At 43.3% G+C, this 23,918-nt stretch overlaps 1 protein-coding gene across 1 annotated transcript in view; it reads right to left on the reverse strand.

The window, feature by feature from the left end:
• ptprdb (protein tyrosine phosphatase receptor type Db) overlaps window positions 1-23,918 on the reverse strand; it is a 146,636-nt gene that overhangs the window by 52,611 nt on the left and 70,107 nt on the right. Inside the window, exon 6 of the mRNA XM_070986640.1 lies at window positions 10,116-10,265. Coding sequence (XP_070842741.1) covers window positions 10,116-10,200 — 85 coding nt within the window. The 5' untranslated portion in view covers window positions 10,201-10,265. The remainder of the gene's footprint in view (window positions 1-10,115; window positions 10,266-23,918) is intronic.

Genomic DNA, 23,918 nt, shown 5'->3' on the forward strand with positions numbered 1-23,918 from the left:
GGAGAGAGGAAGATGAGCACAGGAGGTGGATACGAGAGAGGGAGAGACACAGAGGGTGAGATAAAGTGAGTGAGAGCAAGAGCGAACAAGCCAGATGTACTGGCAAACATGGTCTGAGAGCCCCAAGCTGCCCAATCACCTCTACATCTCACTGGCTCACAGCCAAATCTACCTCAATGCCTGAATAAAACAGTGTGTGTATGTGTGTGTGTGTATCTGTGTGTGTGAGAGAGGGAAAGTGTGTGTGTGCATTTTCGCGTCTGCTTACTTTCATCCTGTTCATGCTTGTTTACGTACGTATACACAAACTGTGCACATGCATATGCATGGAGGAGCTTTGTGCTTTAGTCGATCCGCTGACAATCAGACTGACAAATGATTAATCAATGTAATGATTCATGTGAGAATCTGCTGATTTCACATGATGGTAAATTTCATATTTTTGGGTTTTGGACTGTGGGTTGAACAAAAGAAGCTACTTCAAATTGTCACGTTGGGCTCTGGGAGATTGTGATGTGCCCCCCCCCCCCCCCCCTTTCTTACATTTTGCATACTTAACAAGCATGCTTGACTAGCAGATTACCAGAATCATGTATGAACAAAAATAACAGTCAGTCGCAGCCCTGATATGTACGGTGCATTATTGCATGCACACACTTTCTACATGCATGTCATTATACTGTACGCCTGTGTGATGAGTGAGTGAGCAAATGTGCGTGCGCCCATCTGAGAGAGAGAGAGAGAGAGAGAGAGAAAGAGGGATGGAAACAGAAAGAATGAGGAGCGGGAGAATCGCTCTCTTAATCCTCCTGCTAATCTCTCCCGCACAAAACAAATGAAAAGTGTAAAGCCAGCAGAGCCACACTAAAAGGCACGGTAGATCTTTCAATTGCTTTTTTATCTCCCCCCCTTCTCCTCATCTCTCCAGCCCGGATCTCTCCCTTCACATATCTCCTGTTTAATTGTCTTAAGTTTTCTCTTTCTCATATTTTGCCCCTTTATCTCTCTACCAGCTCCTCTTTCTTTGCATCACTTCTCCCCCCCCCCTTCACAGCTGCTCTCCTTGCTCCCTCTTTCATCCTCCTGCTTGTTACTCTTTCTCCATCTCCTCCCTCCATCTCTGGGGTGTTACATAAGTCTTCCTGTCACATTGACTGACTTAATGAGGAGGAGGAGGTGGTGGGGGAGGGTTGGGGGGGTTGCACCGTATGCTTCACACTTCTACCAACTCGTTCTTGCAGTTCCTCTTCTCCCGTTCTTCTCTCCTCCTCCTCCTCCTCCCCTCTCTTTATCGGCTCTCATCCTTATTCTCTTCTCCCTTCTCTCGCTCCACCACCTTTTCCTCCAGATTCATCCTCCCTGTTCAGCCCTCACTCATCTGCTCTGCTCTCTATCTACATCCAAAGTGTTCTGTCTTATGCCAAGATCATCAGGGGTTTTCTGGTAGGATTAAGCCTTGACATTTGGGCCAAGGAAGGGGTGGAGGGGGGAAGGGGAGGTTTATTATGCAGCTTTGTTATTTCATGGATATAAAATAAAAAGAAGAAGAAGATGGACTTGGGAAATTCACACAAAAGCATGTTCTAGGGAGGCACTTTGCAGCACTCACAGGCTTAGCTGCTCGTGCATGTCGCCAGGCGTTCCCTCACAGCCTCCCTCTTTTCCTTCAATATGACCTAAGATGGAAGTGAGGGGAAACTACTGAGTGGGTCCGTGGAGAGAGATTTAGATGGAATTAGACAGTGCCAATCTTTCCCCTCTTGGTGTGTCTGTGTGTGTGTGTGTGTGTGTGCGGCGTGGATGGAGGGTGGCCTACATAAAGGTCGCCATACAGTGGGATCTGATCTACACAACAGATGGCAGGGATTACCGAGTCAGCGGCCCTCTCCGGACCACTTTCGAGTCACGGCTGAAGACGTGTGATAAACTTTGATTCTGCGGTCAAGGATGGTCTTTATGTCTTTTTGGGTTTAAATGAGTGGATTTAGGGAGCAGAGAACAATTGTGTAGTAAATTAAAAACATTACCACGTCATTAATTTGGACTTCTTCACACACACGTCAGCTGATATACAAGTAAAAACCAGACTCTGCCAACTACTGGACCCTTTTTATATATGTTAACTGTGACAAACAGAACTGTTTTTGGATCCCCTTAAATTAACCTGCAACGCCATAATGGGGTGACGGTTCAATTGACTCTCAGCAAAAACAAACAGCAAGACTAAATGGAGCTAATGACACTTTGTAGGAGACTACAGGGACATACTGTAGCTGGCAGATGCTGTCTTAACCTAGAGGGACACAGCGAGAGAGATTGAGTTTGTAAGAACAGATGCTGGCACAAACCTTCAGGGAGTGTGATTTACGAATAAAGTGTATTAAGATCGGAAAATTGTATAAATGTAAGAATGCAAGAAAGTCTATATTTGGGAGCAGGTGGAACTAATCACGAAAAGATGCAGCGCGTCTCAGTTTGTAAAACTAGAGCTTCAGAAGTGCGATAAATAAGGGGCTCCCATACTTTTTTATGCGGCAATGACAACTGTGTGTTTTATTGTAGGAACACCGATGATAAAACTGAACTCCCACAGATCTTTTCCAAAAAAAAAATGCACATGCCCTTCGGCCTCATCTCGTGTGCCCTCAATCACTTAGCTGATCTGATGCAAAAAAGCATGAAGCAGACCGGCCTGTCAAAGCAAAGCAAATCAACAAAAAGCAACAGACTCAGCAGCAGCGGCAGCACGAAATGGATCCACTCTGTCTGACACTGCAGGTATGAAAGTTACAAATTGGAAAAGAGAAGCCAACAAAGTATAAAATCACTGATAACAATATAGAACGACTGAGCTTTAGTGTAGCGTTGGGTAAAAGAAGCAGATGGGGAAGCTGAAACGTTAACAGCAGCTCATCCCGCGTGTGTGTTCGAGCTGAATGATTGGCTGTTTCTGCTCGCAGGTTGAACGGTGGATCATCCCTCAGAGTAGGAAGGGGAAAACTTGTCATTACACCTCCTGATCAGAGAGATATCATGTTCACAGATGATCCTGGTCCAGTCATTGTGGACACGTGGTCATGAGCCTGAGAGTATTCGTGTCTCCGTGTTGGAAGTTTTGATCACATCTGAAAAAGCTGCTCTGGATGTTGGTACAACCTGCCAAGCATCTGTGTCTGCGCCTCACATTTTCCCGTGTATGTGTGTGTGTCGATAGTTAGCCATGTAATGAGTAATTCGCAGTCCTTGCCAGGGAAAGATCCAGCTGCATACTGTTGTATGCAGTGGTGGGTGGTTAGCTGATGACTCCCCAAATGAGAACTGAGGCAGGCTTGTCAGACAAGTTGAGGAACGAGGCCAATATCGGGGCCTGAGCCAGGGCCATGATAGTCAGCCTTGAGAGTGTGTGGGCAGCTGGCCAGAACCATAACTTTAAACACATTAACATCAAACCGACACATTAAGAGCAAATTATCAGCTGCTTGCTTTCGTCCTGGAAATGAAACTGGATTGCCGGGGCCAATAAACACAGACCGCTATCATCCTTCTACAGCACACATAAGTGTTTAATTGGAAAACATTTGTTAAAACAGGCCATTTCAGCATAGAAAATGTAATTACACACAATGAAATGCTGTAGCTTTTGATAAAACTTCACATGTATTCAACTTTCACAAAGTGTCCATCTATCTCAGCAAATCTGGAGCATTGGATTATTTCAAACATTGTTTTCTTGTCATATAAAACATCTCTTTTTTGTCGGACATCTACCAGCTGATGTCACCGTGCGTCACTTAAACGACACCACGAAGCAACAGAAAAGGGTAAAATGCACGTTTACAGCAGATATTAACGCAGGTCCACTTAGCATGCCACTTACCCACCATAGCTGCCCTAGGGTGCGGCTAGTGCCGAGTTAATCAGTGTTAATTTGTTAGAAACACAAGGGGAGGAATTAATCAAATAGGGTCTTCTTTTACACAGGTCATTAGAAACACATGGGCTACCCACTGGGTACACAACTTTACTGGGTCAGGCCTGGCTTCCCATAAAGATGAACAGAGGGTTTTCTCAGTGCTGGTCACAGTGCATTACTCACAGACCACTGCTTAGCTAAGTTAGAGCTAAGCTGATGCTATCCAGGCCGCTTCACAGACGGGTGCACCTGCTAAGCTAATGCTAAGCTAACGCCGGTCAGATCCTATTACTTACGGATGGGCGCGCAGCTATGCTAGCTGCTAATAGCCTCATTGCTTTGGGCATGCAAAGCAGCACAGGGAGAAGCTTCAGCAGCAGAACTGCTTCATCCTCTTTCTCATCAACATGCACTTTCCTTCTCTCAGCCACATCCACTCTCACTCATGGATTGACTTTAATGGATCACAGCAGAGAAGAGACTGAGCAAGTCCAAAGGGTCACTGAGCTTCAGCCGAGTATGGCATTACTGATTTGAAGGTTTATTTTGTGTCCTCAGAATATTAACAGTAGGCTACTCCCAAAGCTGGCAGCAAACAGTTAAAAATCTAAAATAACTGTGATTGCCATATCAATTTTGTGTGTATCTTACTTTTGAAAATGTTTGTGATGCGACCCATTTCTGTCGCTTTCTATGGAGAAACATGTGAGACCAGAGTTGATGGAAAGAGGCTGTCAAGCATTTAAATGAGACTCTTTATTTTTAAGGCTTCATGTCATATTCTGGATGAGCGTGAGCTGGCACATCATCATGAGAGCTGAATTTTAATACAATACAATAAATGATTCCTGAATATATACCATGAATTATTTAGATAATGACTGGAATTAGTCTTGTTGATAAGGGAGCATGTGAGTTAAAAATAAAGAAATAAAAGGACAATTTCAGCATGATTAGGGTTATTTCTTGTGTTCCTTACGCAACATCGCTGCAGACTTTTCTGAACTGTCACAGCACATTTCATTCCTCTTATTTTTAATAAACATTGCCTAACCATGTTAACCCTCCAAATGTCTCAAGGGTAATGAATGACCCCTTTATTTGTTTAACAGCAGAGAAAATTTAAGCATGAAATCTGATGACATTTCCTGGCTTGACCCTAGCATTAGGAAAAGTAAGTGATCTGCACTCTCTTTTTTAAATAAAGCTGTACACCATCAGGCTAAAAATACTATTGTAGGTTTTTTTTTCCTGCAGCCATAAGCCTCACATGTTATATCTCATTTATTGAATCCTTACAAAGTGTAGAAACAACACTTGGTGGTCTTATGGGGAGTTATGTGCCCCACTACCTGTGGAAATTATCTGAAAAACACAAATGAAAAATGTTTTTTGTACATTTTAAACAAAGAAAATGGCAGATTTTGCTGCCTTTGGGACTAGCTGTTTTCCCTCATTCTCATTATGCTAAGCTAAGCTAACCGGCTCCAGCTCCATATCAAGTGGACAGATAGGAGAATGGTATCAATCTGCTCATTCAAATGAACTCTCTGCATTAATAATAACCACATTTCCTAATATGTTGAGGTATTCCTCTAAAGATGTCTAAATTAACTTTCCATGTTGTTATGTGTAAGGCAGCATCTCAAAGTATCTGTCATACTGGTTCCTGCATGTAAAAACTGTCACCATAAAGAATTAAGTGAGAGACTAAATTCTGCAATGATCTCTTGAGACTGGATCAGTATATTGACCAGTGTAACTGTGGAGGCCTTTTGGTCATTTGATCACTTCTCAGTCCACAGGAGAAATCAAGCAACACCTCCATCATGGTCTAAACTGCCAAGAGCAGATGTTGACATTTTGACATTTTGTACTGTGGTTATAGGCAATGATGTCAAGCCAGATCTTGGTCTTTCTTTGCGTTTTCAGTGAGTTGGGCAATAGCAATCAATCACAGAGGAGACACACAATCCATCTAAGAAAATAAGTGCTTGATTCTGTTTCACACCCTTAACTAATCCCCGGGGCAGAAACCTTTAACCTCTGTGATCCTGCCCCTTCATCTCATGCCAGTGAATCCTGACGATCCCTCATCCATCAGCACCAAGGAGCCTTGAAGCTTGCACGAAACTAGATACTTATTGCAATCTAATCTCTTGTCTACTCTAAGCACTACACATGCTTATATACATACACACATAAAACATACAACTACAAACACACTCACATGCATGCACGCAAACCCTCACTGACATGTCTGAACTCACAAATCTTTGATACACATGTACCGTATTACAGCTTCTCTGCCCTCTTATGTCCTTAGCAGAGTAAGAGTGGTGCCAATTTCACCCCATGGAGCAAAAGTCAAGTGAGATTTATGGATACGGCCTGAAATCATATGCACAGAATTCAACATGATTTACTGTATCCTCAGAGAGAAAGTTGTCTTTTCAAAGTTTATCACTTTGTCTCTGCACAGTGAGCTTTTGAACTGGCTGTTCAAAAATCTGAAATTTTTGAAAAAGATAACCAAACTGAAACTGACTGAAGTGAAAAGAAAATGAAAAACTGGGCTCAGTTTAGAGGGTCCTTAGACCCCTGGGCTTAGAACCTGAGGGAAAGCTGAATGAAATACTTGCAGGTAACCGAAGACGGCTCCTCTCTGAACACGTGCATCACTCGAGGGCACCCAAAGTAAGCAAAAGCAGCGGTGCATTATGGGAGATTGACCCAACCACCTTTCTAGTCAACCTCGAGGCCATGCGAGCACTGGCAATATGGTCAAATGCTGACAGGCTAATCAGTCACAACATGAGCAAATTCTATGTTTCCGCCGCCGTACTAAGGCCTAATATGTCATATATGAAAATGTCTTATTTTCAGTTTTCTTTTTTTTTTACATCACGCTTTTGGAAAAAGGAGCAGCTTTTACAACACATAAATGATGTGAAGCAAACAGAGGCTAAAGAATTTCACATTACCAGGAGCCTCCCGAGGCAGAATCCTAAACTACCCTCGCCTGGTTTCAAAATGTACAGTCTGCTTACTGAAGCACTGTGCTGCAACTCAGCATTGCCTCCCCTCCCAAAAAAGAAGCTGTTTAGTTGTGTTCTGCTGCGCACAGACAGGGAGTTTAATTTCAGCTGGAATCCTTATTGTTACATCCGAGCTGCAAAGGGGAAGGACGACAGCTTGTTGGTTTTGGGGCAAACATGGGTCAGCAGAAAGAACCCTGCTGTTGCATTGTTTCCCGTAGCCCTGAATGACACGCGGAGGGATGCAGTTTCTCACACGGGGCATCTCACTGCGTACATGGAGCCGTGGCCTAGTTTGCGACAGGATCAGGGCATTACTCTTAATCCACCAGATAGATGTCATATGCACGCACGCGCACACAAACACACTGAGAAACAAAAATGGTGGCGAGAGAGAGAGACACACAGAGAGAGAAACGGGGAGAATTTGAAAAAAACATGCATTCGCACCTACAAAGCTCAACGCGCTGCTTGTATTGTTACACCAGCGCTTGCGAGCAGGATGCACATATGGTGCAGAGTCATGCAATGTTTCCAACTATGCACACGGGATGCTGTTCCATCTGATTGCATCTTAATACCCTTAGTCCACTTGTGTGTACACGGGTGTAACTTGTGTAGCAAGCATGTGTGCTGATGGTGTTTCTAAAGTTTGTTGAGGAGTGATGCCACTGTCCAGACAGAGCAGACTGGCCTCTATTTTGTGAATTAGGCTTAAAATGTACTCCATTCATTTGGTGAAGATAAGCGCAGCTGAAAGCAATATTTCAGAGTGCGTTTAACATTTCAAAACATGTAGACATGAGACGAGCGCCGAGATGTCAGCGTCCCAGCAGCCTCTGTTTGAATTCTCAACATTCAAATCTCTGAGTCCCCACTGTTGATATTAAAAGAGGCATTGTATGTCGTGCACAATGAGATAAAAAGAAAAAAGAGGAGCCTTTCCTCCCTTTTCCCCCCTCAAGCCCTCTGTCCCTCCTTTTTCACCAGATTATATGGATGTGCCGAGAAGAGGCAGAGAGCGAGCAGGAAAAGAGCAATGCAGGGAGTCACAGCGAATGAGTCGAGGGCAAGGGGAAGAGAAAAATCCAGACAGAGGAGACAAAGTATGAATCTGTTCCACCCTCGCTGCGTCTGTGCTGCTCCCCTAACCGTCATAGAGAAAGTCTGGGAGCATCATCGTTTTGATGGATGACTGGGCCTTTACTGGCCGACCCCAGAACTTACACAGGGGACAAGAGGGCAGTAGGCTGAAAGGAAAACAAGAGTGGTTTGTGGATGTGTGTGCTTTTACTGGGCTCTGTGTCACGGTGTGCTTCTAAACACTGCAGGATGGGATTGGCTGCCTCAAGCCTATACTTGTGTGCTTATACGCTTGTGTGTTACAGAGTGCTGATGATATATGTTCAGCGTCATACAACCACAAGCCTGGAGCCACGCAGCATTTTCCTTCCAACAAACGTCGGACTGCTGTACATGTTGCGTGTTTCATGTGCTCTACAAACTGTACCATATTTAGCGTAACAGATTTAGACGTATGGAGCATTTTTAACAACAAATATGCAAATCACAGTTCTACTAGACAGCATCAATTCTGATGTCTCTGACAGGATAACTTAAACAGATGTTTAACAGTCTGCGTGGTGAGCTTGAATGACCTCCTCCTCTTGCTCTTACATTATTCCCTTTCAGTCTGTATCTTCTAGTCCTCCCACACTCCCCTTCTGTCTTCATACCTTTTATCCTTCATCTCAGCCCAAATCAGGCAGTTTCATCACCCCTGTTATGAGATTCAAAGCCTCACTGCTAATCATCAACTTGATTGATGGAGAAGTCATGCCCGGCCAAGACTTTCTCTGACACAGGTAGACACTAGGGCTAAGTACCTTTTAAAAACAAACATATCCTGGTATCAGAAACCTGGATAAGCTCTTATTTATAAGCTTTGAGAACGTGACAGCTGGGTTTAACAAAAGAAATGGAAACAACTTATTCAAGTGTCTGATCATCACCTGCTGTCTGTGTGGGCGTGTCTTCAACTTGAGCCCGGTGGTGGTTGGCCAGAAAACATACAAATATATGATTGACAGTGTAGTGATGGCCGATGTCTGGCACTGGTTTAATGGGGTCTAAACTGATTATCCCTTGTTACTGTTGTCTTCCCTTAAGATGTATGATAAGATGTGTCCAGAAAACCAGACACACAAGTGAATGAAATCAGTCATTACTGAATAAAACAGAAGAAATAAACTTTTAAATTCATGCACAAGGAGATGAATAACCAGAGTCTTTATGTTCCATGTAAATGTCATATCCCAAATATGATGAAAACCTGAGGCTGCAACGATTAGCAGAGTAATCTATTAGTCAATTTTCAGAAAGAAAACCTATTCGAAAGATTAGTTAATTAAAGTTACTTTTTTATGCACAGGTGGCAGAAATTCTGAGTTTTCTTACCCTTACTGTATATGACACTAAACTGATTATCTTCGGGCTTTTGCACTGTTAGTTGGACTAAACAATCATTCTGAAGATGTTATCTTTGGCTCTGCTGAAGGACATTTTCAATCAATTTCTGGCGCTTTATTCACCAATCAAAAAAACAAACAATCGGCAGCTTAATCAATAAAGGAAATAATCAATAGCTGCAGCCGCAATTAAAACCAGGATATGACTCATAACTGTTATACTGATATGCACGTCAACTTGCTCACTGAGAAATACATCAGACTAGCCACGATCAGGGATCACACACACTCGGAAACACGTGCGGTGTATGTACACGATCACACAGGCAGTGAGGAAATTATCTGATTTGCCATATGTGGTCTGTCTACTCATGCCAAGTAATACTGGGATGGACAAAAACAGCTGGCCTCATATCAAACCTGCTACACAACACACACAAACAGATAAAAACACAGGCACACACGCATACAGGAGGGATCTGACATCGGTAGCGGAGGGGATTGAACGACAAAATCAGGTCAATCCAAGCGTGCGTGTGCTCGTGTATATACATACAGGCGGCATGTGTGTTCAAAAGATATGTACTGTACTTTATATACACATGTAACTGTTTCTATTTATGCAACTGTGAGAAGGTGTGTGTGTGTGTGTGTGTGTGTGTGTGTGTTGGAGAGCATAAGTGTGAGGGGGCTCACAGTCGGCATCAGCGAGGAAGAGGAAGCTGAGGAGGAGCAGGCCCGGACTGGCAGAGTGCATCATGGGATAAGTCGACACATGCATGCTGTATCCACCGTGAGCTCACTGCCTCACTGTACGACAGGACGATAGAAACAGGCCCTCACAACCTGGGGAGAGAAACGAGGAGAGGGAAAGAGAAAAGTCATTAGATCTGCTCAAAAATCCAAATTAAGAGAGTTTCAGACATTATGTAGTTTGCACGCACACACACCAACACACACACACACACACACACACACACACACACACACAGACTTGAAGTGTGTGAGTTCCCTCTAGGCCTTACACTCCAGTTATGCAGCTGCCTCTCCTCTTCTCGCTTCATTAGGACCATACACTCATCGCCCGGAGGTGTGTTTTGGTGTGCGCATGTTTGTGTGTGCGTGCGAGAGAGTTCAATAAGTAGCTGATGAATTTCAACTTATGGCAAACATTTGGCATTGAAACATCAGTCGGCTTCTAAAGTTCATCTCATGAGTAAGCAGCGGCCTCGATTTTTTTTTTTTTCTCTTTTGCTTTAGTTTTCATCCGTTACACAATCTACAAAGCGGGCTGCACTTCAATGCCAGATTTTACTCCAAATGTAAGTCAAAAACGGGATGATTTCAGATTGATGAAAAGGAGTGAATGGCTTTAAGATGGAGGGGTGGGGAGGATGGAGTGAGGGATTGATGGACGATGGGAGATTAAAGAGGGAGGAGACTGGCTGGTGTTATCTGCTGGCTACGCTGCACACAGTGCTGGGCGAACATGCAGCTCAGTGTCTCCATCCTGTCATCCTTAGCTCACCTCCTCTCTTACAAGGACTTGTCTCGCCCTCAAGTCCTTTCTTTTACTCTCCAATCTTTGTCCTCTTTCACAAATGTGTTCCCTTCACTTCCTTTTGCAGTTTTCAGAGATCCCCTTTCTTCCTCCTCATTCATCTTGTCTCTTACTGTTACTCTCTCCCCACATTGTTCTTTCTCCTTTCGGTCAGCCGGATTTTTCTCTCTCTCCGTCCCTCTGTCTGTCTGTCTCTCTGCCATCTGCAGCGCCTGGTGTGAGTGTCTGGCATTAGGAGAGACAGGCGTCACTCTGTGTATCAGAAATCTCACAGCTCAAATCACATGACACAATGAGACATGGCAGATCACTGCTGCCGTCCAGAAAACGACAGTGTTGAGTGAGGGAAGCCGAAAACGAGCGGCGGCAAAAGAGACGGACGCCGTTCAGATGTCCAATGTGCATTTTTGCATGAATGACTGCATAGGCCTGTACTGTACGTACACATGGGTTAACTCATGCATATGTCGATGCCTCTGTATGTGCACGTAGTGTAGATCAACGCCGACTGCCTCTGCCTGTCCTGAACTGCTTGTGCTGAAAAGCGTGTGTGTTCCTGTGTTGTGCATCTACGTGCATGTGTTTGTGAGCTTTCCAAAACTGGACAGAGTCATCAGCGGTGGCAGCGGCAGTCTTAATCCCCTCCACTCCTGAACAAGCCATCTGATTAAAAAAAGACAAGGGAGGTAGGGGTAGAAGAACGCTGGAACCCAGAGCTCGCAGCATCCCTGCAGCCAAGGCAGCAAACAACTAAACCCACACTGGATTTTCCACTTGGTTTGGTCTGAAACAATTGCTTTGGGATAACCTAGATCTCTGCCTGCACAAATTAAGTCCTCTGCACTGTGATTTACACAACTGGCGTATATTTGGGAAGTCAGCAATACTGTACGGTGAGAAAAGGCATAAACCTATGCACAGGGAAACTAATTTTTTTTTGTGTTTATTTTCAGTTATTTTTGGACATTAAAAATCAGCTCTATTTAAATTCTAATTTCTAAGGGGATTTAGTGACTTTTTCTTGTTGTTTAAAGTGTATTAATTGTTTTTTAGTTGTAGTTGCACGGTTATTTTTAACCAAAGCTTCTTAACTAACCCCTTTTGTGCTCATTTTAAAAAGCGATATTCAACACTTCAGTAACCCCTATATATTCTACTGTATATTTTACTGTCACCTAAATACTAAAGCCATTTAAAATGCAAACTGGTAGTGCACTCTATTCTCAACAGAGCATTCATGTGCATATTTGTGTAATTAAGACAGATTTCGAGCTGCGTTATGAATACAGATATTAGAAGGTAGATCACTGCTTAAAAAAACTGCAAATCTGTCTCGGTGTGTGTGTGTTGTGTGTGGCCACTAATCACTCTGGCTGATTCAATGTCACTGGAAAAGCTTGCATTATTTAGTATCTCACTTCACAGTATGTCACGTTAATTAAAGAGCTAAGATAACGGGGAGAGAGGGAGGGAGGGAGACATGAAAAGAGAGAGAGAGGGGGGATGAGAAAAGGTGTGCGGAGGGAAAGCAGAGGTAAGTGGAGCTATGAAACAGAGAAGAGAAGAGACCCGGGATGGAAAGAGGACAAAAAGAAGATAACCTGAGCCACACACACGCAGACACACACACAGCCAGGTAGTCACCAGATTGTAATCTGGGTGGCTGTTGTAGCTAGTATTACTGAGGACCTAACAGAAAGCCTCCCTCTGTGCCTGAGCTTCTGCCACTGCTGTGGATCACAGTCGGCTCGAAGCCATTCACTTACATTAGTCCCTATCACTCAATTACACACTGACTGTCTGGCCGGGCCTGCAGCGATCAGTCACACTTATCTCTGGGATAACTTCTGACAGAACAAAGACTGACTCAAAGAGTGACAGACTGGCTTATGTTTTTTCACAGGACAGACAGAAGTACACATCAGGGGATGAAGAGGAGAGAACAGAGAAAGAGGGGGAAAGAGGGAGACAGAAGAGTCGGAATATGAGATTAAAACTAATTTTTGTAAACGATAATGTAACAATTTACTCTTTATCATCTACAAGCGGTATATAGATATGTAATAAAATGTGTTAAAAGTGTTTGTTAATGTACATTGTCATTAAAATTCTCCTATGAAGACATATTCTGTATTATAGTGCAAAATATGCTGTCATTTATTATCTGTTTATATACCAGCATCACGTCATGGATTCTTCACAGGAGGAGTTACAGTTGTTGGCAATTAAGAAGAAGAAGAAGAAGAAGAAGAAAGTATACTTGATTAATCCCACCAGGTGAAATTAACATTTTTTCACCATTGTTATTTTACACTTATGCACAAACAGGAACTATGCACATGCATTAATGTATGGAGAGATGTCAGAGTGGGTAGGCGGCCACATTAGGGGTTCGGTGTCTTGCACAACTTCCTCAGCAGTGCCCAGGAGGTGAACTGGAACCTCTCCAGATACCAGTCCACACTCCGTACTGACTGGTCTACGCTGGACCCAAGCCAAGTCCCTGCAGACTGAGCTACTGCCACCCAAACTCATTAAAAATACCTTAAATCAGCCTACAACTACGTTACAATGTGTTAGAAACTACTGATTAAATATAGTTATGTTGCTAAGCTATTCCCATAATGCTGCCTGTTACATCATCACCAGGCAACAAAAAGCAGTACTAATCATAAGTTGTTACTGCATTAACTGGCTGCTTATTGGATTAAAAGCTTGTATTTATTTTTGTTCCATTTAGAGGGTCAAGGTATTACATTATGTGCTGGTTATGACATTAAAATTAAGAGAGAGAGAGAGAGAAAATGTTGAGAGGTGCAGCTGAAAAGTTGTGAGGACAGGAAGGAAGGAGGTAAAAAAAAGGAAAATTAAAAGAGAGAATTAGATCCAAAAATGGAAAGAAAAGAAAAGGAAGTGTGGGTGGATGATGAGAGCCGGAGAGGAGGGTAGACTACAAAGCGAAGGCGTAGTACAGCTGGAAGGGACGTAGGGAAAGATAGAGACAAAGACAAAAGACAGATCCTAAAAAGCATAGCTTAAGGCAAACCGTGTGCCATGGAAAAAGAACACTGAGTATCCTAATTTGATTTGATATTCCCAAAGCTGAGCCACCAAATGCAATTAGACATACTAATTAACTTATTCTATCTGCCCTGTTGAAGCAGTGGCAGACTGACAGAAATGTCAATGGAGAGACAATTTGTATTTGTTGCATCATAGCGCTGCATGAAAAACAAGATAAGCTGAGCGAAAACCCCCCCACAAAGTTTGCGTCCCCTTCCTTCTCCGTTAAGGATAACAGTAAGTTTCTTAAGACGACATGTTGAAGGTCGCAGGGAGCTGTCGCATCAAACCTGTGCGAGCGGTTGAAATTAACTCTGGTGCATTCGCCCGTTCGGTTCAGTGCATTCGGACTGGAGCGTCAATCAAACTGATGGCGTGCCAGCGTGTGAAAGCAAAATGGGCCGACGACAGGATTTCATCACAACAGATGTGACGTTAGCATGAATTCCTCATGAAAAAACACGATTAAATCAATCTGCCCTTATTTTAAACTGTCAAGGAAGTGATATTACAAGTCATCTGTATAAGCTGTGCATTTACAAGGTCATTTGGTAACCGTGGCAACATGGATTTTACCTGACCAAACAGAAAGTGAAGAGGAGTTAATACAAAGGTGTGCTGTCCTTGTGTCCTACTCCTCACCCACAAGATGTCCTTTTTTTGTCCTGTTTTCGACCGACTGGTCACTATTTATGTCTTCGCTATTCATGTTCATAATTGTGTGTTTTTTTCTCCCACACGGCTCCATCAGATGATGCAGGATGACATAACCAAAAACACAACAAACAACAAACTGTCCGATGAATGAGTTCACTGTCAGTCCAAAGGGCTTCGTGTTTGTCTTCAAAAGGTCAGTGCGAACACAAACACAAAAGACAAGAAAGAAAAGGTAACAACTTTGTCTTTGGTCGGGTGCAAATGAGCCGAACTTCGGGTGTGAAAAGGACTTCTTGTCTTGGTCTCGAAGCATTTTACTCAAGCTTGACTCTGATCTCAGGACGCAGGGGGGTTTTCAGTCGACAACTGTATCGCCATCATGTCCCATTTTCGAGAGTGCTGGCTGCCGTTTGTGTCCTTTGTAGCCGCCTTGTAAGGCAGCGCTGAAGCTGACTACTGTCTGACAAACACGACTTGTACTTTAAATTCCTCCGCCTCAATTCAGGTGGCTTGGACAACAACACTTTGATTATCTATCCGAGAGACCAAAGACGCTGCCGCTGAAGAGCCTGTTAACACACACTCATTGCAGATGGATAAAAAGCAGAATGAAAATATGATTTGCAAAAATGCCAGCAAAATACAACTGCCTCTCTCACAGCACAACAAACAAAACAGAACTGGAAATGGCTTGAAGGGAGCGTTAGTTTGATGTATATGACTACTGAGCATGTGTGTACACATACAGTCATGCACACACTGATTACCAGTGATCTGCCGTCTCCTCTGCCGTACACAAACAGATTCAAACAGACTCCAGGAGTAACCCCTCAGCATGTTTGAGATAAAAACGTTGATCTTTAGCGGCACATGACTCAGTGTCAATGTGGGCGAATGGCAGCTGATGACAACACACTGTGACAGAGATTTAATTGCCTCTGCGTGCGGTTGACTCACCTACATTTAGCGCCCGAGAGCAGTCACTGTATGCATGTACTGTACTCTAAGAACGTGCGTGTGTGTGTTGGAGACACAAGGCAGGGAACAGGCACCCCATTCACACCTGGTTTTAAAATGGGATGACTTTGTGTTCACACAGGGTATTTTTAATGTGCTCTAACCCTAACCCTAACCCTAACCCTAACCCTAACCCCGTTGAGATCAGATCTCTGTCCTCCAGAGCAAAACCTGAGTAATGTACGGTGGTGGCAAGTCAACCCCAGATTCCTTTCAAAAATCATAGAATTTTAAGAGTTATTGAGTCTGGAGAAACTTTATAAACTTTGCGAAACACTGTCTGTGACAAATTCTTAATTATTTGTCCCCTCTTGTATATTCAGCAAATGCAATACATTAAGTTATTCCTCTGTATAAAAAATATTGTGTCAGTTTGTTCCAGAGTGCATTTCTTAGAGTATATCATTGTTTTCCCACCCATATTGCTTCCATTTCTCACTAAATTCTGTTAAATAACACATCTTTTGGTGCTTTCATGGCACAGAACAGATTTATAATCAGTAATTAGAAGTGTGTCTCTTTCAGTTTTCTCACTTGCTTGTGTAACCAGTTCTTGCTACCTTGTGATAGTGTATACAGTCAATAAAGGTTTTGGACCAGATCAGAAGATTTAGGAACAGCAGGAGCCGAGGGGATGGACGAACTCAATGAAATAAAGACACAGGACACTGCAGCAAAATTTTAGCACGCTGTAATGAATATTTAGATGTGTAATAAACAGGTGGAAAACCATACCATTTCTCCTGTACAGCTTTAAATTTCTGAGATCATGTAAAAACAATAAACTAAAATAACAAACTGTGGCCACAAAAAAAAAAAAAAAAAAATCAAAATAAACTAATACCCGGGTCTTATATTGTCTCAACTAGCACACGGATCCAGGTACCGGCTGTGGGACCAGTATGTAGGTGTACTGTTCAAATCCTCCCCAACTTAAGGAAGGGATGGAATATCTGACTCCTCCGTAAGCTGCAGTCTCCTTACTGCAAGCAGGGAGATTGAAGTCGCTCTGGGCTAGGCTCGCCATCCAGCACTGGAAACATCTCTTTCTGGATTTCTCTGAAATCTTCCCAGGTCTCTAGAGTCACTCTCTGTTGGCTCCAAGATCTTCCTCCGAAGTCTTGTACCGGAACAGGGTGTTTTCCAACTCACACAAAAGAAACCTGACCAGGCAAGGAATAGTGCATTAGCATGGAGAAAGGCGTCAGGCCTCAGACTGCTCGGTGAAACGGATGGCATTCTCCCCCCTTTCATCCACACACTTCAGTGTCGACTCTCGTTTTCATCGAGCGCTCAGCTACGACTGGCAGATCAATCTACCTTTACTTCCGTGACCAGTCAATTTGATTGGTCACAGCGACCATAAACTTGACTCAATTGGCTAATTAACCAGTTTGTCAACAGGAACTTACTTTTTATCTCTTGGAGTATTTTAATCACATGAATTTACCATTTTTATCACTTTTTAAACCTGTTTATTTATTGAAAACGAATTTGTATGTTTTACCCATGACTCTATTTATATTAACTGCTTTTAAATCATGACTGTATTTATTTAAAAAGCAATTGTATGAAATTATGCATGTTTGCACAGAGTAGGGATTCTTTTTGACCGGTTCAGTTACTCTGGGCTACACTTGCTCTTTAAATTTGAACAGCAGACTATATTTTATATTAGCTAAAAACAAATACTTGTACCAATTCCCATCATGATGCATTTACACCTTGCATTCCTGATCTGGATAATATGTCTGGAGACAGATCGCATTTCAGTAGTAGGTGATAAATGGGGTCAGAGAGCGAATACTCCAGCAAACGCAATCTTTAATCTTCACGAATGTGAGTCAAACACTTGTATTGTGTGGCTATAGAGATTCACACATATTAAAAACAGTATCAAATGTATCTTCTACAGATTCATATGCAACAATTTTGTATGTATCTATAAAATTGAAGAGGACGGGTGATGTTCTCCTTGTCATTGCTGGCTTTGTTTTGCCGCAGGTCTTCGTATGACCTGTGCAGGACATGGTTAAGTAATAATAATAATGCTTCAGCAAAACTACACACAAAGGTCTCTGCGAACACACACAGAGAGGAGGCTTGCGAAGGAACTGATGTGCACAATGCAGACACGTAGCTCTGATTAACGCCACACTATTCCCTGATTTGGCACTCAGTGTGATTAAGTAAGCACCAAGTTTCTCCCAAAACATCATGGACGAATGTGAGGTAGTCGTTTAAGCTGTACGAAAGGAATTCGTGGGAGACTGGGCAGCTTCATCATTTGCTGGATAAGACCCTAGTGATCCCTTTACTTCCCTTATATAGCTGTGAGACAAATGGCCAAATGGTCCTTTTCACTGGGAGATGGAGCCCCAAAAACTCTGAGTAGTCATTTGAGTTGGGCTTTCAGGACACTGGCAGAAACAAGAAATCAATAAGACAAACTGAGAGGAGAGGAAGGGAAAATGTGATTGATTGAGATGAGGATTTAGGCTGTCTGGCTATACTCAACTTATCACTTCCTCTGGTTCCCCCAAACACTCTGCCCCCCTCCACCCCTCCCTTCCATTCTACCTTCATTTATTCCTTCCTTCAGCCTGACTCTTCTCTCCTTTCACAACCTATTTCTCTCACTTTGTGCCTCACTACCTATCTCCAAAAGCCCAAACAAACTATTATTCCCCTTTTGTACTTTCTCCCTCTTTAGCTCGTGGTCTCAGTGATATCCTGTTTCTCACTCACACTTATTTTTGGGGTTATTACATTCCCTTGTATCCAAAATAGGAATCCCACATTTTCTTTTTTACACTATTACCAACATCTAGTCATTTTAGATTGTAAGTCAAGCTTCAATTTCCATCCAGAATAAACATTTAATTTTGATTTCAAAGGTCACTTTCGAGGCATTACTCTCTTCCTCTCTGTCCTATGTCCTCAATGCTTTTAGTTGGTTCTCCTAGAACGAGGCCTTTCAGCAGCTCCTTGCTTGAAAGCAGCCTGTTCCCAACACATGAAAGATGAAAATCCACATTGTTACGACATTGTTGAATAATGGGCAAGCCTTGACAACGGCAGAATTTCTCAGCCTGCGTGGATGGATGATGTCGAATGGACATTTATATATCATGGTAAACATTGTTATTGCTGATGTAACAGATGAGGACAACACAAAGACAACACGTTTGCGTCAATTTATTTCAGCAGCAGCAAAGCTGATAAATACTCTGTTTCCTTTCTCGGCCGCAGACACGAGCAAAATAATACATTCCACCAGCTTCACAGACTGCCTGTGGACTGCTGCCTTGAGGCAGGCAATTTGATCGCATCAATAGCCATCAGCGCTGAGAGCCACAGAGCCTACGCTCTCTGATTGTCCGTCACAAAAAAGCACAAATCCCTCCCACTACTACTTTCCACCTGCCACCATTCATTTCACCTCTCTGACTGACGCTCTCTGACAAAGTAGCTGGAGTGTTCAAAACACCTGGACCTGCTTAATGTGTCTATTAGCAGACTGTATTTCATCAGCATTTAGCCAGTGGGTGGTTCCAGTTTTCCCATTCTGATGATAAAGCATCCCAAATAACAGAGCTGAAGTGCAGGCTGAAAACAGTGAAAACTGTGCGCTAAGCAGAGTGCTGACTGTGGACAATCGAAGGGTTAAGCCAGCTGTGACTAACAGGCCCATGCCGGACCTCTATTGGACCATCTCTGGCAGCCATCCATGATATTGAGAGAGCAAGAGGGAGAGAGAGGGGCAGACAGAGAGGAGTGAAGTTGAGTGGATTAGCAAGAGGTGGGGGGATGACAACATGTAATTACCTATTTACCCAGCCTTTAGTGGAAACCTCATCGAAGGCTAATTGAGCGGTGCATTAGTGAGAGGGTCGTAAAGATAGCAGCAGGACTGCAGAGGGAGGGATGGAGGGAGGAAGTGAGAGGAAGATGAGAGATGAGCAGCAGCTAAGGGGCAAAAAGGTTAAGGAAGAAGGATATGGAGACTGGATGGTACAGTAGGAAAGAAGCTATGAGAGGAAGGAAAAGAGACAGAGGAAGTAATGTGGTCAAGTGTGCGGCGGGTCCGTGTGCAAATGGAGCTCTGACGTGAGCTAATCTAAGTGGAAAAGTAGCAATAATCCAATGAGTCCCTCATTGAGTAAGTCAGTAAGCATCAGCTGTAAATCAAAATTTGAAGTCCATTGTAGAGCTGAAACAATTAGTTGATGAGATTTGTATAGCAGTAGAAAGTATTTTGACAATCAATTTATCATTTAGATAATTTTTCACACAAAAATGTCTGGTTTCAGCTTCTTAGAGGGTGAGAATCGGATTTTAGGCTGTTGGTCAGACAAAAAAAAAGAAATCTGAAGATGTCAGCATTGGCTCTATAGGAAATCGTGATGGCATGTTTCACTTTATGATGTTTTATGCACCAAGAGACTAATCAACAATGAAAATAATCACTGATTGTGTCCGTTGTACATTGAGATATTTTCCCTTTTGTAGCGATAAGCCATTGATATGTTGAGGAGTATTTTATACAGAAATGCATAATATTTCATGAGCTTATTTTATGCTTTGCACATAAAATCTGAATCTGCAAACTCACTACAGGAGTAAAGATGACAGTATACTCTCTGCACTGAAGTATAGTGATGACACTTCATAAAACATTTGAGTAGAATACCGGTACATAAAATCCATTTGATACTTCTGATGTAATTGTGCATGTGTGAGGGTGTACGTGTGTATTTGTGTTTGTCATTGTGGCCATGATATACACTGCCTCCAGTGGTATACACTGTACAGTAGGGAGCCTTTTATGCTGGAGGGGAAGTGGCACATCGGAGGCAGTCATCTCTGTAATGTGTTTTACTACATGGATGGATGGAGGGAAGGATAGATCTGTGGATGGATGAGCCTGCAGTATGGTCACGGTGTGACTGCTGTGGACCTGTGACATGCTACACACACAGTACTACTGCAGGCTACCGGGGCTGCACCCACATCAGGATGAACGTGTGCTGACACAGACACACATACACACACATCTACCGATCTAGCTGGCTGGGTGACCTCCACAAGCAGGTGGAATGCAGCAGTAATAATTTACAGGCCTTGAGCGGCTCTAACGTCAAATAAAATATGGATTTCCTCCAAGCCAGAAGCGCGGTAACCCTTCAATAACTAGACCTTTTATCCACACCGTGCTCCAGCTATAACCCATCTCCCACATCCTCTTCTATTACACACTATCTAAACTGGGTGTTCAATAGGTGGTGGTTCTTCAAATGCGGAATAGAAAGTACAGCCCTTTACCTCCCGCTCTTTGCCCTATTAAGAGCACATTTAAATGGTCTTAAGCAGGAGGCAAGCATGCATTCATTCACAGAAACAGCCACACACATCACAACACCCCACAATGACTGAGTGAATGTCCTGTTTTTCCATTTCTGAGGTAGAAGAGAATGAGAGGGAGGAGGCGTCAGAGGAACCACGCAGCAGTTCATGAACCCTGTTTCATGCATTCACTGAATTCCACAGTGCACCACAAGTTAAGAGATGGCCTTCCTATTGTGAGAGGAAAAAACACAGTCCTCTCCAATGAGCATTTGAGACACTTATGCCAGATAAAGAAAAGCTCTATGTGAATGCAATAAGTCACACTTCATCCATCCCTCCCTCAAGGTGATTGCGTGTGGAATGGACAAAGCTAAGCACAAGCCTCGTCTCCCCTTTTCATCTATTCAGATGGAAAAATGTGAGGAGGATAAAAATCTATCTGCAAAAGTAACAAACATTGGCAGCCCAGCAGAAACAGAGAGAGAAGAAATTTGACAACTAAAGCATAAAGAATAACAATAAACTCGCCTTGAAGGTCAAAGGGGAGGCCATGGACAATTGAGTCCAAAAATACATTTCTTGATCAATCTTCTCCAATGTCATGTTACAATGGCTGAGAGAGAGGGATGAGGTTACAAAACCTTTTTCCTCAGATTGATTTTGGCCAGCAGAGGAGTGGGAGTACATGAGAAAGACTCAAAATAACATGCGGGGAAATGCAAAGACGTGAACACTATACATGGGTTTTTCAAGTGAATGTGATGTTTCTGTGCATGGCAACATTCTGCAGACTCCCTGCCAACTCTATAATCAGCCATAACTATTATAATTAGGAACGTAACACGTGCTTGAAACTAGATTATATCTTGCATATGGCACTGCCAATTGAAAGTTGGGAAGAAGTCTGCTGAGAAGAACGGCTGAATCTCAGCTTCCACAAATGGAAACGCTTAACTGGATGTGTGTGCGCACGAAAATAGAAGTACATGCAAAGATCACAAAACCATTTGCCTTGAGCTGTGACAGACACTTATAACGTCACATGCATATCACAAATGCCAATTACTCAGGTTTTCAGCAGGAATTCTCAGCAGCATGTGGAATATGTGAACACGACTAGAAATGTTCACATGTTCCGCATGCTGCTGTGAATGCAGTGTACACAAAACATCATATTTTCCATTGGTGGTTTCTTTATACGGATATGAAGTTGCATAGCTTAGGAGGATGGAGGTCTGACAACTGGAGGGAAGGGAGAGAGAGAGAGGAGAGACAGAAGGAAAGAGAAGATCTCATCCCTCCAAGTTAAAAAGAGAGACAGGAGAAGAGAGAGAGAGAGAGAGAGAGAGAGAGAGAGAGAGAGAGAGAGAGAGAGAGAGAGAGAGAGAGCAAAACCCACATCCCCTCTGGCTCAGTAATTAAGACTGGGGACAATAAATATGTAATGGGGGCTTTTTCCACCAAGTGCGGCTGCCTCTCCTTCTTGGGGATGGGACCGCAGGGAGACAGGCCCAGGAAGAACGACTAAGTACACTGGCCATTAAAAATGGATGCGAGGAACACCGGCCCTGACTGGCCCCGTCGACCAACCGCCCAGAATGTTGTGATGGGAGTTGCCGTGGTTACAGGGCTCCCAAATGGTCCTTGGTTGTCAGGGTGAATCAAATCAGACGTCCGAGCACCAGGGCGAGCGCTTCCACCCTTCCTAGGCTCGCTGCCGCTGGGGGCACCACAACTCAATGATGTCATTGAGGAAGGAAGTTTTGAGGGAAGTATGTGTGTGTGTGTGTGTGTGTGTGTGTGTGTGTGTGTGTGCGGTTTGAAGATGTGAGTGTGTAAAAAGAAGAGGGAGAGAGGCAGGCGGGGTGAGCAAGACAGACAGAAACAAAAGATATGAAGAGACTGACATGTTTCCCCAAACAGCCCCCCAAAAAGGTCTGGTTGCTGCTACCAGTGCTCCATCTGTCTCAACCCGATTCAACACTTTATATAACAGCAGGGTGGCCCATGAGAGAGACGAGTGTAACGTTAAACAGATTTGAATCTCACCACTTACTGACTTAAAAAATTCGACTTGTGCCGTATGTCGATCTATCAGTGGTTCACGTTACTGCAACTCTATCGAGAGAGTATTTAGACAAGAAGAAGAAGTATTCAGAGGCTTTACTTTAAGCAATAGGACATTAGCTTATTCGTTTTCTGGCAGAAGGGATTGATCGTCCATTAAATGTAAAGCTACAGACAGCAGCTGCTTGGCTTAGCATTGCAATAAGACTGAAAAGTGGTTATCAGCTCATCTGGGTCTGTCCATGGGTAACAAAATCTGCATACCAGCACCTCTAAAACTCAATAATCTTTAACTCTTTCTCTCATCTCAAAAAACAGTGTGGACTGAATTAAGTTGGTCTGACTGAGTACTGATTCACTTTAAATAAATCAGTGTCAAATTTTGGTACCTGAGACCACATCTGTGTCAGAGACTAACTTTGAGTACAGCGACAAGGCGAGAGAGAGAGAGAGAGAGAGCGAGAGAGAGAGCGAGACTGCGTCACCCTGCAGCTTGTTGTGTGGTTACACTTTTCAAAACCCGACACAGACAACACTCACTGCAATATTTGTAATGCAAAATGCAAATCTGCCCAAGGCAAAACACCTGGTCAAACATAAAGTACATAAGCTGAAGAGTGTACCGTGCTGGGTAGCCTGAAAGAAACATTGGCACGCCTGCAGCCAGCGCTCAAGAAGATGAACCCTCCATGATGAGGCATCAACAACGTCATTGACATCTTCAGGTCATTAATTAGCTAGCAGGATATATTGTTGTAGGAGTTCAAAGGGCTTTTCCCACAGGC

Source organism: Chaetodon trifascialis, chromosome 2, assembly GCF_039877785.1.
Source record: "Chaetodon trifascialis isolate fChaTrf1 chromosome 2, fChaTrf1.hap1, whole genome shotgun sequence".
Classification (NCBI taxonomy): Eukaryota; Metazoa; Chordata; class Actinopteri; order Chaetodontiformes; family Chaetodontidae; genus Chaetodon; species Chaetodon trifascialis.